General features: G+C 35.3%; 1 protein-coding gene across 2 annotated transcripts in view; it reads right to left on the reverse strand.

Annotated features, from left to right (window-relative positions):
* The window catches only part of sws (patatin like phospholipase domain containing sws), a 945,916-nt gene that overhangs the window by 605,118 nt on the left and 325,138 nt on the right, over nt 1-15,660 (reverse strand). For both annotated transcript variants that reach the window (XM_090396526.1, XM_090396525.1), the window contains exons 16-17: nt 3,581-3,704; nt 2,820-2,869 (exon numbers count right to left, since the gene is read on the reverse strand). In XM_090396526.1, coding sequence (XP_090252652.1) covers nt 2,820-2,869; nt 3,581-3,704 — 174 coding nt within the window. The remainder of the gene's footprint in view (nt 1-2,819; nt 2,870-3,580; nt 3,705-15,660) is intronic.

The following is a 15,660-nucleotide window of genomic DNA, read 5'->3' on the forward strand; positions in this document are numbered from 1 at the left end:
AATTTAAGGAGAAAGGTGACTAGCAGGCACATGAACGGTATAAATCGCAGGCCAGAAGGTTAACGAGTGTTGTAAGAAAAGCAAAAAAGGATTACGAAAGAACATTGGCCACGCAGGCTAAAGAGAATCCTAAACAGTTTTTTTCGATATGTTGCAAGTAAAAGAAAAAATGTATATGGCAGAATGATTTTAAAGAATGCCGATGGTAGGAAAGTAACTGAATCAGCTGATATAGTTGAGTTACTGAGTGAGCACTTTGCAAGAATATATCATTCAGGTGGAGACATTGCAGAAATGAATGAACCAATAGATTATATGGGAATTGTGGTGAATAAAATAGAGGTGAGTAGTCTATTGCATAACCTCAATGTCAATACATCTGTGGGATTGGACGGCTAAAGAATTGTCGGTACTTGACCATTTTGTTTAATTCGAGTCTCGGGTATAGGTTAGTCCTGATGGGATGGAAAGAGGGGGAAAATAGTTCCACTGCATAAATGAGGTTCCAAGACTGCTGTTGTAAATTACCGACCGATTAGCATATTAGGAATCGTTGTCAAGGTCTTGGAAAAATTAGTCAAGAAAAGAATACAGGATTGGATAGATGAAAATGGGATATTGTGTGGAAGACAACATGGTTTTGTGAAGGGTAGATCATGCCTCAGTAACTTGCTCACGTTTTATAACACAGTGACGGCTGAACTGGATAAGGTTAATGGGTTTACAGTGATGCTACTGGACATTGCAAAGGCCTTTGACAGGATACCACATGGAACTCTAATCAGTAAACTACAGCAGATGGGAGTAGATATAGGTTTGGTGAGATGGATAGGAGGGTGGTTATTGGAGAGATACCAGAGAGTGGTTTATTTAGGAGTTGAGTCCAAAAGACGGCCTGTGACTAGTGGTGTGCCACAGGGTTCTGTTCTTGGAACACTACTTTTCAAGTTGTTCATCAATGATATAGGAAAGGATCTGAGAGGAAGTGGTCACTTGTTTGCTGATGATGCAAAGTTGGGTAGAGCAATTGTGAGTGCACAGGATGTCAAAATTTTACAGGATGATTTGGATAGTTTGGAGGACTGGGCTAGGGAAAATGGAAGACAATTTAATGTGGCAAAGTGTAAGGTTATGCATTTTGGGGTGAAAAGAATAGCAGCAGTATATCACATTGGTGGAACCGTACTCCAGGAGATTGATGAGGCCAGGGATTTGAGAGTGTTGGTGGATAGGGAATTGAAGTTTAGGGGACACATTGCAAAAGTGGCTAAATCAGCTCACCAAATCACTTGGCTTCTGAAAAATACTTTAACATGCAGAGACAAACAAGTTATTGTTCCTCTGTATCGAGCCTTGATAAGACCCCATCTAGACTACTGTGCCTAGATATGGGCGGCAGGGTTTCTTCTTGATGGGGAGGAGGTGGAGAGGATCCAGAGACAAGTGACCAAGATGATAGCAGGTCTGTGGAATGAACCTTATGAGAACAGGTTGAAGATTTGTGGGTTGCAAAAATTGGTCGATAGGTGGAAAAGGGTGATATGATTGAGACATTCAAATTACTGAAGGGTTTCTATAAGATTAATCCAGAAGATATTTTTGAGAATAGGACTGATGGTGGGAGGACTAGGGGACATACATGGAAGGGCAAAGAATGTGAAAGAAAGAGTGGTTAGCAGGGTTAGAATTAGGTTTTTTACTTGGAGCGTGGTGAATGAGTGGAATAAGCTGCCAGAGTCTGTTGTGGGTGCTACGACCATGAATGAGTTAGGCGAGGTACGATAGATACTGTGTGAATGTCGAATAGTTGTTCTTGACATGATGTTAGGGCCTCCCTTGATGAGTCTGTAGACTCCTTAGAGTTGCCCGGAATAAGAATAATAAGCTAAATAAATGGGCAAAGGAATGGGGGTACAAGTTTAATGCAGCAAAATGTAAAACGAATTTCATCACCAATATGAGACCACAGCCCCATTTACTGGAAGCTTGAAATGGCTTGAAAATTTCATTTTTGATTGCTGGGAAAAGATATTTTGTATTATGTTAAAAAATTTTAAAAATACCTTAGGCTGCCCATGATACTACTATGGGTAGGAGTCACATAAAAAACAAAACTAAACTAAACCATTGCTAATTACAAATCAGTGGCTTCTGCTGGTCACTTTAGATGTTTTCCCTTTACTTGACAATGATGAATAAATTTAAGGTGAGATATAATAACTATTATGTGAATGATGGTTAGTGTGGGTCTCCCTATGTGTATCTCCATGGAGTCTTTTGATTCCATAGAGATACCCATAGAATAATAATATCTTATGGACTTGAATTGGATTAGAAAAAAAATAAAAAAATAATAAAAGACTAGATAGTAATAGTAGATATCTCCAGATGGATTGATGCAGTTAAAGGGCTGAAATAAAAGATCAAACAACATTGGACTCCTAATAGATAACTAATTTGAAAGAAAATAGTCAATAGTATAGTAATAATGTGAATTTTTCAGGTAGTACTATCATACTATTCTGAACACCCCTTAAGGAATCATATGAGGAATCTGATGATGATATGCACATGTACTGTGGCTTATCACAGTGTCACCTTTAAAAACAAGGTCCATAATAATGTGATGCACAAATATTTCTTTTATATCTATATACTATATATAATACAATATTCATTAAAAACTGAGTATACCTAAAGAATTCAAATGCTGTGAAGATACTTGAGAAAAAAGCAAATTAGACTAGTTTAATAAAAATTACATGTTTAAATAATATCAATTTAAAGAAACTGAAAGATCAAAACTACAAAGTTGTTACCTCACAGCCATAACAGTAGTACATCTTTTAGTCTGTGTAAGAACTTCCACCTATGAGAGAGGAGAAATTATTAATATCTAATTATTCTTATTAGATAATTCTTGATTAATATACTAAATTAAAATTGAATTACTAGTTCAAAACTAATATAAATCAAATGCTTACTAATTAATGAACACAACACACCAATACTGTATATATGGAATTGTTTTGTATTTCATTTTCCTGTAATGTGTTAGGCTCAATTTCTTTTCATGAAGTAACAATTAATAGGATTAACTACCTTATTGAAGCATTAATTAGAAACCTAATTAATGCTTCAATAAGGTAGTTAATCCTATATACAGAGTCAGAATATTTGTCAGTTGTGTGCATTCTGTGGTTTGTTTTGCTTGCTTTGCAGAGTGAAACATTCTGTCACCTCTATATGTCTACTAACTTGCTTTAACCCAAAAAAGCTCTTAAAAGTTCATGTCCAAAATGGAATTTGTACCTAAGTTTTTTCTAACCATAAAGCATTGTCATTATGAACTGAGCTACACAGTATCTGAATGTTTTGTAAGAGAATGATTAAAAAAAATAAAAAAGTAATAAAATATTTGTTTTTTTAATTATGAAATTATTTTTTTTCATCTCACAAAATAGTAAGATATGCATTATCCAGCAAAATATGTGAGGAAAAAAAAAAGCTACAACACATTCTTTTATTCTAGTTTAGTTTTATAAAGTTAAGCTCTAATTGAAATTCATGGAATACTTACAATTCCTACAAGATCTCCTTTGCCATATTCTCCAACCAATCGCTTTTTACCATCACTTCTTGTGAGAACAGATCTCAATCGGCCACCCAAAAGAATGTACGTTGAATCTGATACATCTCCTTGTCTGCATAGAAACACAAAAAAGTAGATATTTTATTAAATAATAGCTCATTGATATAAATAATATAAACAGATTTAACAAAACTAAATGGAATATTCATAAATGTTGAAAGTATTTTCATTACACTTCATGCATAAGAGAACCATTCATATACAGCATATTCTAAAAAAAAAAAAAATAAAATAAAATAAAATAAAGCAAATATATATATATCTCTGCATGCGTGCGCACACACACACACACACACAGTAATCTCAATCTATGTTGATTGAGATTACTATGACTTGAAGATTACTATGTAATCTTCTACTATGTAATAAAGATTACTATGTAATCTTCAAATCTTCAAACATAGATTGAGATTATTATGTTGATTTGAAAGTAAGATAAACACCAGTTTATTTCACCTTCAAAAGAATGATCCTTCAGTTAACCCACCCACATATGTCAGACATAACATAGTAGAGCATGTGCAATTATACTTCACTTATTTGAACCTTCAGTTAAATTGCCACCACACACCCTGATATAGTTGGATAAACAGTAGATTACTCGTATATTGCATGCACACATTATACTTCATTAAGCATAAAGAATGTGGTGTCTGCAACCCACAAATACTGACAAACAGGCTCATTGTTTCTAACATCCTTACGCAAGCTTTGTTGCCTAAAAGAAATTTAACAGTGAACTCAATGCTGTTTATAAATCATGAAAAAAATAATAATTACCAAAACAAATAACAGCAATAATATTGTGGTCCTCAACACTTGTGAATAGAATCAAAATAAATATTGGTCCGAGACCATACTATTTACAAACCTCTAGATTATGACCCCCACTAATTCACAGTAGAAAACATTAAAAACAGATTAAAAATAAAATAAAACAAATAAATAAAAAATATCAATCACTGAGCTATCTGAAATAGATAAATTCATAAGCTCTCTGGTCAAAATTTCAAAACTTTCTCTAAGTTTTTATATACATTCAGCTTTGAAATAATGTTGGATCTTTAATATATACTATTTCTATATAATTTACATTGCCAAAATGAAGCCATATGGCTTTTTCTTTTGATAATTACTATTATGCACTGACTGAGAGTTCACTTATACAACTCTGACATTTGGGATTTTTTAGTACTGAATGAGAGTTTGTGCTCTCTTAAGAGAGCAAACAAGGTACTACCTTAGGAGAGAGATCTTCAACTTCCAGATTCACTGATGTGGTCCATATCAGTGAAGGCTTTTCTCTAGGATATAAGTCTCAGTGGTAGGGTGAGCCTGTCACTGAGTAGTGAGTTAAATGATCCTTCGGGTCACTTGTTGAGTTTAGAGTGATTTGCCTTAGGGGGATTGCCTACTTTTTGGAGAAGACCCTTTACTTATACCGTGGCCTCTCAAGAAAACCAATAAGTTCAAAACGGCTGTCAGACCAGTGAAATCTTTATCAAATGCACTAATAAAAGATGAATACAGTGATCTACCATTTATCTGATCCCTCAATTATCAGAACAGTGAATTTGAATAATTGAAGCATGGGATAATTGAAGTACTATTACATGGTGCTCTACAGAAGTCGGCTGACATGCAGAGGTTGATTAACTAAAGGGTCGTTATTTTGTAGGTCAAATGAACGATAGATTGCTGTATATGGACACCAGGGCTGCCACTCCTAGAGTTACCTAGAGATTTTTAATAAAAAAACTCCCAAAATATTGGGAAATTTGAACAAAAGTTTGAATTTTAATATTTTGTCATATTTTACTATTATACTCACAATTTTTTTTTTTTTTTGAGAAATCTGATAAAGAAACCGTTTCTGCTCTGTTCTGCTTTTGTTTTCCCTTTCTTATCACACAGGTTTTACATCGTTACATATATATAGCGCAACCTCTTGTAATGTTATCGTAAAGATCCTTGTGCTTGTACAGTGTTTGACAAATTGTTTAAATTATCAATATTTTTACTTATTTTCATATTTATGCTACTTCCAATCCAACCATATGGAGCCATCAAAGAAAAAACAGAAGTGGTATTCTCAAGCATTTAAAGAAGATTGGTTAAAATATCCTGAATTAAAAGATTGGCTTCAGCAAGACATGAACAGCAAAGATACCAGTTACTGTAAGTGTTGTAATAATACATTTAAAAATGCAAACAAATCTGTGCTAAGAAAGCATAAAGATTCAGCCAAAAATAAACTAATTATCAGTCTGCTAAGCCGACAGCTGTTATTACTCAATTTCTTAATAAGAAAGCGTCAACAGAGGATAAACAATTAGCTAGAAGTGAGTTAATAATTGCCTTCTTTTCTGAGCATAACGTCCCATTTTCTCATGTTGATCATTTTGTAACGATGTGTAAATGCGCATTTCTGGATAGCCAATGAAGAAAACTTAACTTTCTTATGTTATTCAGAATGGAATATCATTCCATGAAAAGTCTCAACTTACCGAAATATGCAAGAATCAAAAATTTTCAATTATAATAGATGAGAGTACAGATATCTCCGTCACTCAAATCTTGGCTGCTGTTGTACAGTATTTTGATACGGATAAAAAAGATGTAGCTGATGCATTACTGGACATAGTGTGTGTAGAGAACGGAAGTGCTAAAAGTCTTAACAGCGCTGTCAAAACTCTTCTGCTGGGCATGGCATTCCCCTTAGCAATATCATTGGGTTTGGTAGTGATAACTGTTCCTCCATGATGGGCGTTAACAGTGGATTTCAGAAACTGTTGAAAGATGATGTCCCATCTGTTTTTGTGATGAATTGTGTTTGTCATTCATTTGCTCTATGCACTAGTCATGCAGTCAGTGTTTTACCCTCATACTTAGAAGCTTTTCTAAAGGATTTAACCTCCTACTTCTCCTGCAGTGCTAAGCGGCAAAGAGATTTTGTACTCTTTCAAGAAGCTGCTGATATAGCTACACATAAAATTCCCAAACTTGCTCAAACCAGGTAGCTGTTGAGGGAAAAAGTGGTATCAACTATTTTAGAACAGTATGATGCATTAGTTCCATACTTTCAAAATGAATCAAGGACAGATAAAATTGACAATGCCAAAAAAATTTATGATACACTTACTGACCTTGGAACCAGACGAATGTTTTTTTTCCTTCAGTATATTCTTGAAAAAGTAAATACATTTAATATAGATTTTCAATCAGAGCATTTCGGGTTACACCAACTATTCCTAAATGTATCAACAAAATATCTCGATTTACTTATGTTGCTTCATTAAAGATGAGATTTTAAGAACAGCTAAATTATCAGAAATTGATCCAAAAAACCAAAACAACTATAAAAATGTCAATGATATTTACTTCGGTGTTAGAGCAATGGCGCACTTGATTAGAAACCCTTTCGAAGATAACTCTATTTTCTTGAGATTTAAAAATGATTGTTTAAAGGTTCATGTGGAACTTAGTTCGCAAATAAAGAAAAGATTTCTCTTCGAAGAAGACAGCATTGTTGCAAAATTATGAATCTTGGACCCAAAAGCTGCTAGTGACCCTAGCCAGTCATCATCTACCATTATTCCTTTTGTTGCTCAATTCCCCTCACTTGTTGATGATATTAGGTTAAATCAAATAGATGATGAGTGGAGAAGTTATCGTCTCGTAGCATCAGATCTACTAATTACTAAAGATATTGGCATTCATTGACTGACATAAAAGATGGCATTAATAATAATAAATATGGTTTACTGTCATATTTTATGACAAATCTTACTATTCTGCTGCATTCATCGCATGGAGCGAATTTTCTCACAAGTGAATTGTATAAAAACAAAATTAGCTAATTCATTAAAAACAGAAACTGTGAGAGACAGAATCCTATCAAAGCAGCGCTTAGCAAGACAAAATGCAATGTGTACTTCTTGGGAGCCACCAAAAACATTAATCAAGGAGTTGTAAAGTCACACAGTTCATAATAGATATAAAAATCAACTTAATACCGCAGAGCAGCAAAGGGAATGTGATCAATTACCAGAAGATATTGGTGAAGAAGAGGGAGGAAATGTCAATTAAAGTAAGTAAAGCATGTATTCTTCGTATAATATAAACTTATGATTTTTTTTTTTAAATGAAAGTATACTTTGTTACAGGGAAAGAGAAAGAGGGAATTAATAAAAAATAAAAAAAAAGAGAAGAAACTGTAAAATTTAAAGAGGTAAAAGGTAAAATGAATTAAGTTTAATTATTAAATTATACAATTATAATATAAATGTATAATTTTTTTTTAAATGAAAGTATACTTTGTTACAGGAAAAGAGAATGAGGGAATTAATAAAAAAAATTTTTTTTAAATGAGCAAATTTTTAAGTCATTTTTCTGGTCAGTTAGTAGGTAACTATTTAAATGTCAATTTTTTGTATTTTATATTATGTTTTTAATTTATGTGTAATGTTTTAATTAAACCATGCAGAATTATAAATTAATAAAAGAATTTAAGTGTATAGTTTGAGTTTTTTGCATATTTAAGAGCATATTTTGGATGTTTCAAATGATTTTAGTGTATACTTGGATGCATATTTTGCACTTTTTACAACCTAAAAATCCGAGCCCTAGTTATGACACTACCTGGGGAATTTTTCCCTAATCTGGGGAATTTTTGAGGTCTGATCTGGAGAATTTCGAAAAATGTGAATGGCAGCTCTGATGGACACTTGGGCAACCCTCATGTCATTCAAGTATTGCAAGCTAAGACAGCTCTGATACTAAGGATTGTATTTTCATAAGCTCTCTGGTCAAAATTACAAAACTTTCCAAGTCTCTACATACATTTGGCTTTGAAATAATTTGGATCTTTAACATTCACTATTTTTATATAAGATAAACTCACTTTTCAGACCTCCTAATGTACAATTTACCTAAAAATAATGAACCAATGAAAGAAATCAGTATCTTTTATATCAGGGCATGAACAAATCCTGTTGCGAAGTTTTGCTTTTCAACGAAAGTTCATATCATTAAATTCCTGACATGTACCCTCAAAGGGTGTACAAGATATGATAGTACTACATGAAAAATTTACAACATTACTAACTTCCTATCTACAATTTCCTTCCAAATCAGTCTGTTACTTGTCAAGACTCCAACATCATCAGATCTTATATTACTATAATCTAAGGCACTTTGTACGGTATCAATCCACCTATATCTTGGTCTTCCTCCGGGTCGTTTTCCTGCCAACCTGGCAGAGAACTTGTTTTGCTAATCTTTCCTTGCCCATTCTGTTTAAGGAGCCCACACCACCTGATATTAGCTCTGCTAACGCATTCCTGGATGATGACAATGTCTAGTTCTTTCCTGATATCCTCGTTTTCAATATGATACTGCCATTGATGTCATCAGTTCACACCTCTAATCTTTCTCAGGACTCTCATATCTGCGGTCTCTAATCGTTGTTCAAGTGTTTTACTTCCGACCCAGCTCTCAGATCGATAAGTTAAAACTGGTTTGAACACTGTCTTGTATACAGCTATTTAGTGTTCCGACTAATTTCTCTCTTATTCCATATGAATCTATTCAACAGACTTCCTAGCATACCAGCTTTGTTGATTCTGTTGTCTATTTGCATATTTAATTTACCATCTTCACTAAAAATCATTCCTAAGTAGATGAAATGTTTTACTTGTTCCACAGGTTCTCCGTTCACAATACAGTTGACATTTTCAATGATTCTACCTATTTTCATTGTCTTTTTATTGCTGATCTTCATGCCATATCTATGACAACAGTTATTCAATTTAGTCAGGGAATCTTGCAGGCTTGTAACAGATTTATTTAGAAGAATAACATCGTCCACATAAAGAAAAGAACTGACATTAACATCTCCAATTCTGATATCATGTTTAATACCACTTTCCTTCATAATGTGATCAATATAAATAATGAATAACAGAGAGAATAATGTACAGCCTTGTCTCACACCAGATTGAGATTTAACATTAAACCATCTTTCAGTATATCCTTCAATTCTATTTGCTGACTTACAACTCAAATAAAGACTAAGTATTGCTTGATATAATTTCCCATTGACCCATATAACTGTATCATATTGAATAGCTTCTCTCTTGGCACCTTGTCATATGCGTTTTCCAGACCGACAAAACTTAAATACAAATTTTTGTTATATTCCCATGCTTTCTCAACTATTTGTCGCAAAGTGAAGATCTGATCCTGACAGCCTCTATTTGACCTGAATCCAGCTTGTTCATCACCAAGCTTTTCTTCCACAATTCTTCTCAATCGTTTCTCAAGTATACTAGCATAAATCTTGCCAGAAACACTCAGTAGGGAAATACCTCTGTAATTCTCACATTCAGTTTTATTTCCCTTTTTATATATGGGAACTATCAGAGCTCTATGGCCCTGAGGAAAAATAACATCAGCAGGATGGAAGTAGCAGAGATGAGAATGCTTAGGTGGATGTGCGGTGTGACCAGAAAGGATCATCTGAGAAATGACTATGTGAGGGGGGAATAGTGAAAGTTACAAACGTAGGAGCGAAGATACAGGAGGCAAGGTTGAGGTGGTTTGGTCATGTGATGAGGAGGGAGGATGAATATGTGGGAAGAAGGGTCATGCAGATTAATGTGCAAGGAAGGAGGAATCGCGGGTGGCCAAAGAAGAGAACTTGAGGATGAAGAACTTGGATGTGGTGACAACCCAAGACAGGAGGATGTGGAGGAGACTCATCATCAACAATGACACCACTTAAGTGGGAGAAGCTGCAGAAGGAGAAGAATCAGAGCTCAACTCCAATCATCAGGAATTCATCCCTCTCTCCTTGCGCTGTATAGTTCTTCTGAACTATACAGTGCAACCACTGTAAAACTTTTATACCACCATACTTCAGCATCTCTGGTCAAATATCATCTACTCCTGCTGCCTATCCATATTTCAAACGTTTGATAGCTTTTTCTACTTCAAGTATGGATATGTATTCCTGACTGTATGCCTGTTGAGTGTTTTTCACCACTGTGCTATCACTGCTTATTTCATTTAGCAGTTTTTCAAAGTAATTACTCCATACTTCAAGGATATCTTTTTCTCCTGTTTTCATGTCACCTTTATCATCTCTAACTCCTTTTACAGCACTCTTTCCTCCATTTCTAAGCTTCTTCAACAACCTCCAGAATATCTTACCACCTTCTTGATATTTATTTTCTATGTTCTTGCCAAAGTCCTCCCATGACTTTTGTTTAGCTAGTTTTACACAGTGTTTAGCTTTCTTACATTTGTCTCTGTATTCTCTAAGAGCACAAGCTGACTTATTTGCCAGGAACTTTTGATACGCTTTCTTCTTTTCCTTCACTGCCTCTTTAACTTCCTGTGTCCACCATGGAGTTCTGATTTTTCTATCCTTGCACACAAGCTCACCACATGCCTCTCTGGCTGAATCAATCAGGGTTTTCTTCAAGGCTTGCCAACGAATCTCCAAGGTTTGGTTGCTGTTCTCAAACTCTTTCATTTTTTCTTCAATAATCTTTGTGTATTTTAGTCTACATTTCGCACCTGAGAGCTGCTCAACTTTTATTCGCTTTAAAATTTTCTTACATGTTATTCTTTACAATATGAAATTCAATTTTATCCTGCTCAAGACTAAATAGTGATCACTTTTAATTTCAAATCCTCTGTACTATATCTTGGTCTTCTTTCTCCCTGGTGCAGGTTTCTCCCTGCACCAGGGAGAAAACATCACTATCAACAATAACATAGTCAATGAGACTTTTCTTATTCCTTGCCTCTTCTCTCCATGTGAGTTTGTGCGCATTTTTATGTTGGAACATGGTGTTAGTAATAACCAGTCCATTTCCTGAGCAGAAATCCAATAGGTATTTGCCATTATTATTAGCTTTGCTCTTTTCTCCAAATTTTCCCAAAATAATTTCATATGTCTGAGAATCATTTCCTACTCTGCTATTTAGATCCTCCAACAAGGAACAACTTTTGCTTTTTCATTTGTCAGTTGCTTTCTCTAAAGCATCAAAAAATTCCTCCACTTCTACCTTAGTAGAACCTTCTGTGGGACCATAGGCACAAATAAGTCTCATTGTCCAATTCCCCATTCTGATATTTGCTCACATCACTCTACTTGAAACTGCCTGCCATTCAAGAAAATTAGCCTCGTATTTTGTGTTGAATACTATGGCTACTCCTTCTTTTCCTTGATTGTCATTGCCTGAATATAACATTTTGTATTTATTGCTCAGAAAGATCTCACCAGTTTTTGTCTTTTTTTTTGTTTCAGTCACCCCTATTATGTCGATCTGGTACGTATCTAATTCCTCAGCTAGCTCCATTTCTTTGCCATTCAGGCTTCTTATGTTGATAGTACCAATCTTTAACTCTGGTGATACTGAGTTGGGGTGTGCTTTCAGATTTGTTCAAGTAGCTGACTCTTCGCTGTACTCCCTGTTTCTCTGGTGAAAACAGGGGCCTTGTTTAACCGGGCGATGCCCCAGCTGACATGAAATTTTGTCATGTTGTACCATCATTTTGTATATTGGTTTAAGCCAATAAGAATACAATTTGGTAGCCAAATTCCAAATTGCCAGCCCAACCGCGTTTGTTCAGTATCCAGGTAGATACCCAACATGGTGCATCACGAGAAGGTGAGGATTGGACATTAGGTCAGAAGCCCTGGCCATTTCTCTGCATTCCTTTAAAGGCTATGTGGAGGTCTCCTCTCAGTTATACAGCTTTGATCCTTAAAGTTAGAAATATGAATTCTAAAGATACTGACTGTTGGAAAGAGAGTTTATAAGATATAAAAAAATACAGCTATAAAAAAAACTTGTTTCTTTTTATAATTTATAGAACAGTACAAACTTTATATATTTCACAGAGTATTGTAGCTGAAACAAATAACCTTATCTCAATCACAGCAAGGATGAGATTAAGGAAACTGTTAATAATTATCCTATCCATATACATAGAACTGTACTGTACCATACACTACTTGGATATAAGTTAACGGACACCATAGTGTGAGAAACAAACAGCCATGGCACCCACCTTAATAAGATTACGGCCTCCTTTTGCTGCAATGACTGCAGCAGTCCTATAGATCATACTTTCTACAAGCATATGACAGCAATCAGTGGGAATTTTAGACATTTTCCTACAGGCATGTAAAGATGTCCAGGAATGTTGGGGGTCTGTTGACTTCACTTGACACTCCAGTTCATCCCACAGATGTTCAACAGGGTTGAGATCAGAGCTCTGTGGAGGCCAGTGAAGTGTGGTGACATCCACAAACCATGCAGTTACAGCAGCAGCAGACTATGACACAGTGCATTGTCTTGCTGAAAGAGATAATGGTCAGTTCCATAGAAACACTTCCGTAGGAAGCATTACATTGTCCAGAATGTTCACATAACTCTCGGAGCCATCAGCAGATGGCCTGAGAATGCGGCAAGTAAGCCACATTCTCAGGCCATCTGCTGACTTATTTGCTAAAAACTTTGGATATGCGTGTGTGTGTGTGTGTGTGTGTGTGTGTGTGTGTTGACAAATGTCTCTAACTTCTGGTGTTCACCATCAAGATCTTTCTCTGTCCTTGCAAGAACTTTACCATATGCCTCCTTAACTGAAATGAATCCTGCTATTCTTCAGAGTTTGCTACTTACACTGCAAGTTCTGGATCTTGTTTCCAAATTCTTTTATTTGTTTTCTGGAATATTTATATATATGACTCAGCAGTTCATCTGCAGGGTGTCCCAAAATTCACGCAAGAAGTAATTTTGATAGAAAACACAGGTTTTTAATTAAAAATTGTAATTTCTTATTGATTCATAAAGTATACAGTATAGGGTTATGCATGGAATAGCATATCGGGTAAATGGCCTCCACGGCTTTTCTGGCACATATGCACTCTTTTGTCGAAAATTTCCATGACCGTTTTGCATAAATGTGGCTGAATTTCACTGATACAGCGCTTAATTTCCTCCTTCAAGGTGTGGATGGTCGTGGGCTTGTTGGCATAAACCTTAGACTTCAAAAAACCTCAAAGAAAAAAGTCCAATGGTGTTAAGTCACATGATCTGGGCAGCCAATTCTGATCACCAAAACAGGAAATTACATGACCAGGAAATGATTCATGCAGCAATTGAATTGTTTCTTGGGCTGTATGGCATGTGGCACCGTCTTGTTGAACCCACATGTCGTCCACATCCATATCTTGCAATTTAGGCACAAAAAACTGGATTATCATGTCGCGATAGCGAGCACTATTAACTGTTATTGCCATACCAGCCGCATTTTCGAAGAATGGACCGATGATGCCTCCAGCCCAAAATCCGCACCAAACAGTGACACGTTGTGGATGCATTTGTTTCTCAACAATCACTCGTGGATTTTCTGAACCCCAAATGTGACAATTTTGTCGATTAACGAAGCCATCAAGATGAAAATGAGCCTCATTGCTGAAGATGATTTTGTTCGTAAAATAAGCATCCACTTCTTGTTGTTCCATAATCCATTCAACGAACTCTCTTCGCTGTGTGTGGTCATTTTTAATAACCCTGAACTGTCAGCTGTCACGCTGTCTTTTTTTTCTCGTTGGCAACACTTTACCGCACAAATGGCGCTAAATTTAAATCTTGCGTGAATTTTGGGACACCCTGTATAAAAGCAACTGAACTTTAATTCATTTTAAAACTTCCTTGTACATTTTTATCCTGCTTAAAACTAAGTGGTGGTCACTTCCAATTTCAAATCCTCTGCATGGTCTTGTATCCTGAACCAGTTGAAGATATCACTATCCACAACAACAGAGTGAATATGATTTTCTGTTTCCTTGTTCCTTCTCTCCATGTGAATCTATGCACATCTTTTTGGTAAAAGATGTGTTAGTGATAACTAGTCCATATCCTGAAGAAAAATCCAACAGGCACTTACCATTATCATATCTGCCCTTTTCTCTAAAATTTCTCAAAACATTTATGTATATACATACGTGGGATTAATTTCCTTCCCTGCTATTTAGATCACAAGGAAAAAACTTTAAAAATAAAAAAAAATCTGCTGCTTTCTATAATGATTCAAAAAATTTCACCATCTTCCTTTGAAGAACCATCTGTGGGACAAGAGCAGAAATACTTTAGCATTGGGACAGCTGCCAAAGGTGCCAGAACTCTACATTCCTGAAGCAGAATATTTTTTACTCATTATCTAAGTTTACACATTATAAAAGGTATTTAGCTACAGATTTGCTAAGGGTGTTAAAAGCCTTGCTATGCAGGATCACAGGCAAAATAACTTTAACTACAATTTCCCCATTTTGAAATATTCCCATATAATTACTTGAAATGCCTGCCAAACAAGAACTTTATCTTTGTATTTGGTGTTGAATGCTATTGTCACACCTCCTTCTCTTGATCACTATTGTCCCTAATTACTATAGTAGACTAAAACAGGTCAGATCATGCTAAACCTTGATATTTATTATTAGCAGGATCTCACCTGATTTAGTATTCTTTGTCTCAGACATAAATATGTTGAAGTGTTACTTCTCTAGCTCTTCTGCCAGATTGATTTCCTTTCTGTTGATATCCTTATGTTGATATGTTGATAGAGTCTATCTTCAATTCTTTTGATGTCCAGTAGCAGAGTTTTCACTGCTTGTCCCAGTTCCATGATGAAAATAACGGGGGGGGGCTTAAACTGGGTAACACCCAAGCTGGCATGAAATCTCACCTTACTGTACCATCACACTTATTTCTGGTTTAAGGCAATACAGATTACAATTTAATTAGCTAAGTCATGAGGATTGGACAAAAAGTCTGAAGCCCAGTTGGTTCTCCACATTCCTTAATGGCTATGTGGGGATCATTTCTCATTTATCTGGATTTGACCCCTAAGCAATCTATTTGTTGTAAAGTGAAAATCGGATCATCTTGATAATTTCTGTTTGATTTGAACTCAGCTTATTTTCCAAG

Source organism: Typopeltis vanoorti, chromosome 8 (assembly GCF_054136105.1).
Source record: "Typopeltis vanoorti isolate ZY-2024b chromosome 8, IOZ_Tvanoo_1.0, whole genome shotgun sequence".
Taxonomy (NCBI): Eukaryota; Metazoa; Arthropoda; class Arachnida; order Uropygi; family Thelyphonidae; genus Typopeltis; species Typopeltis vanoorti.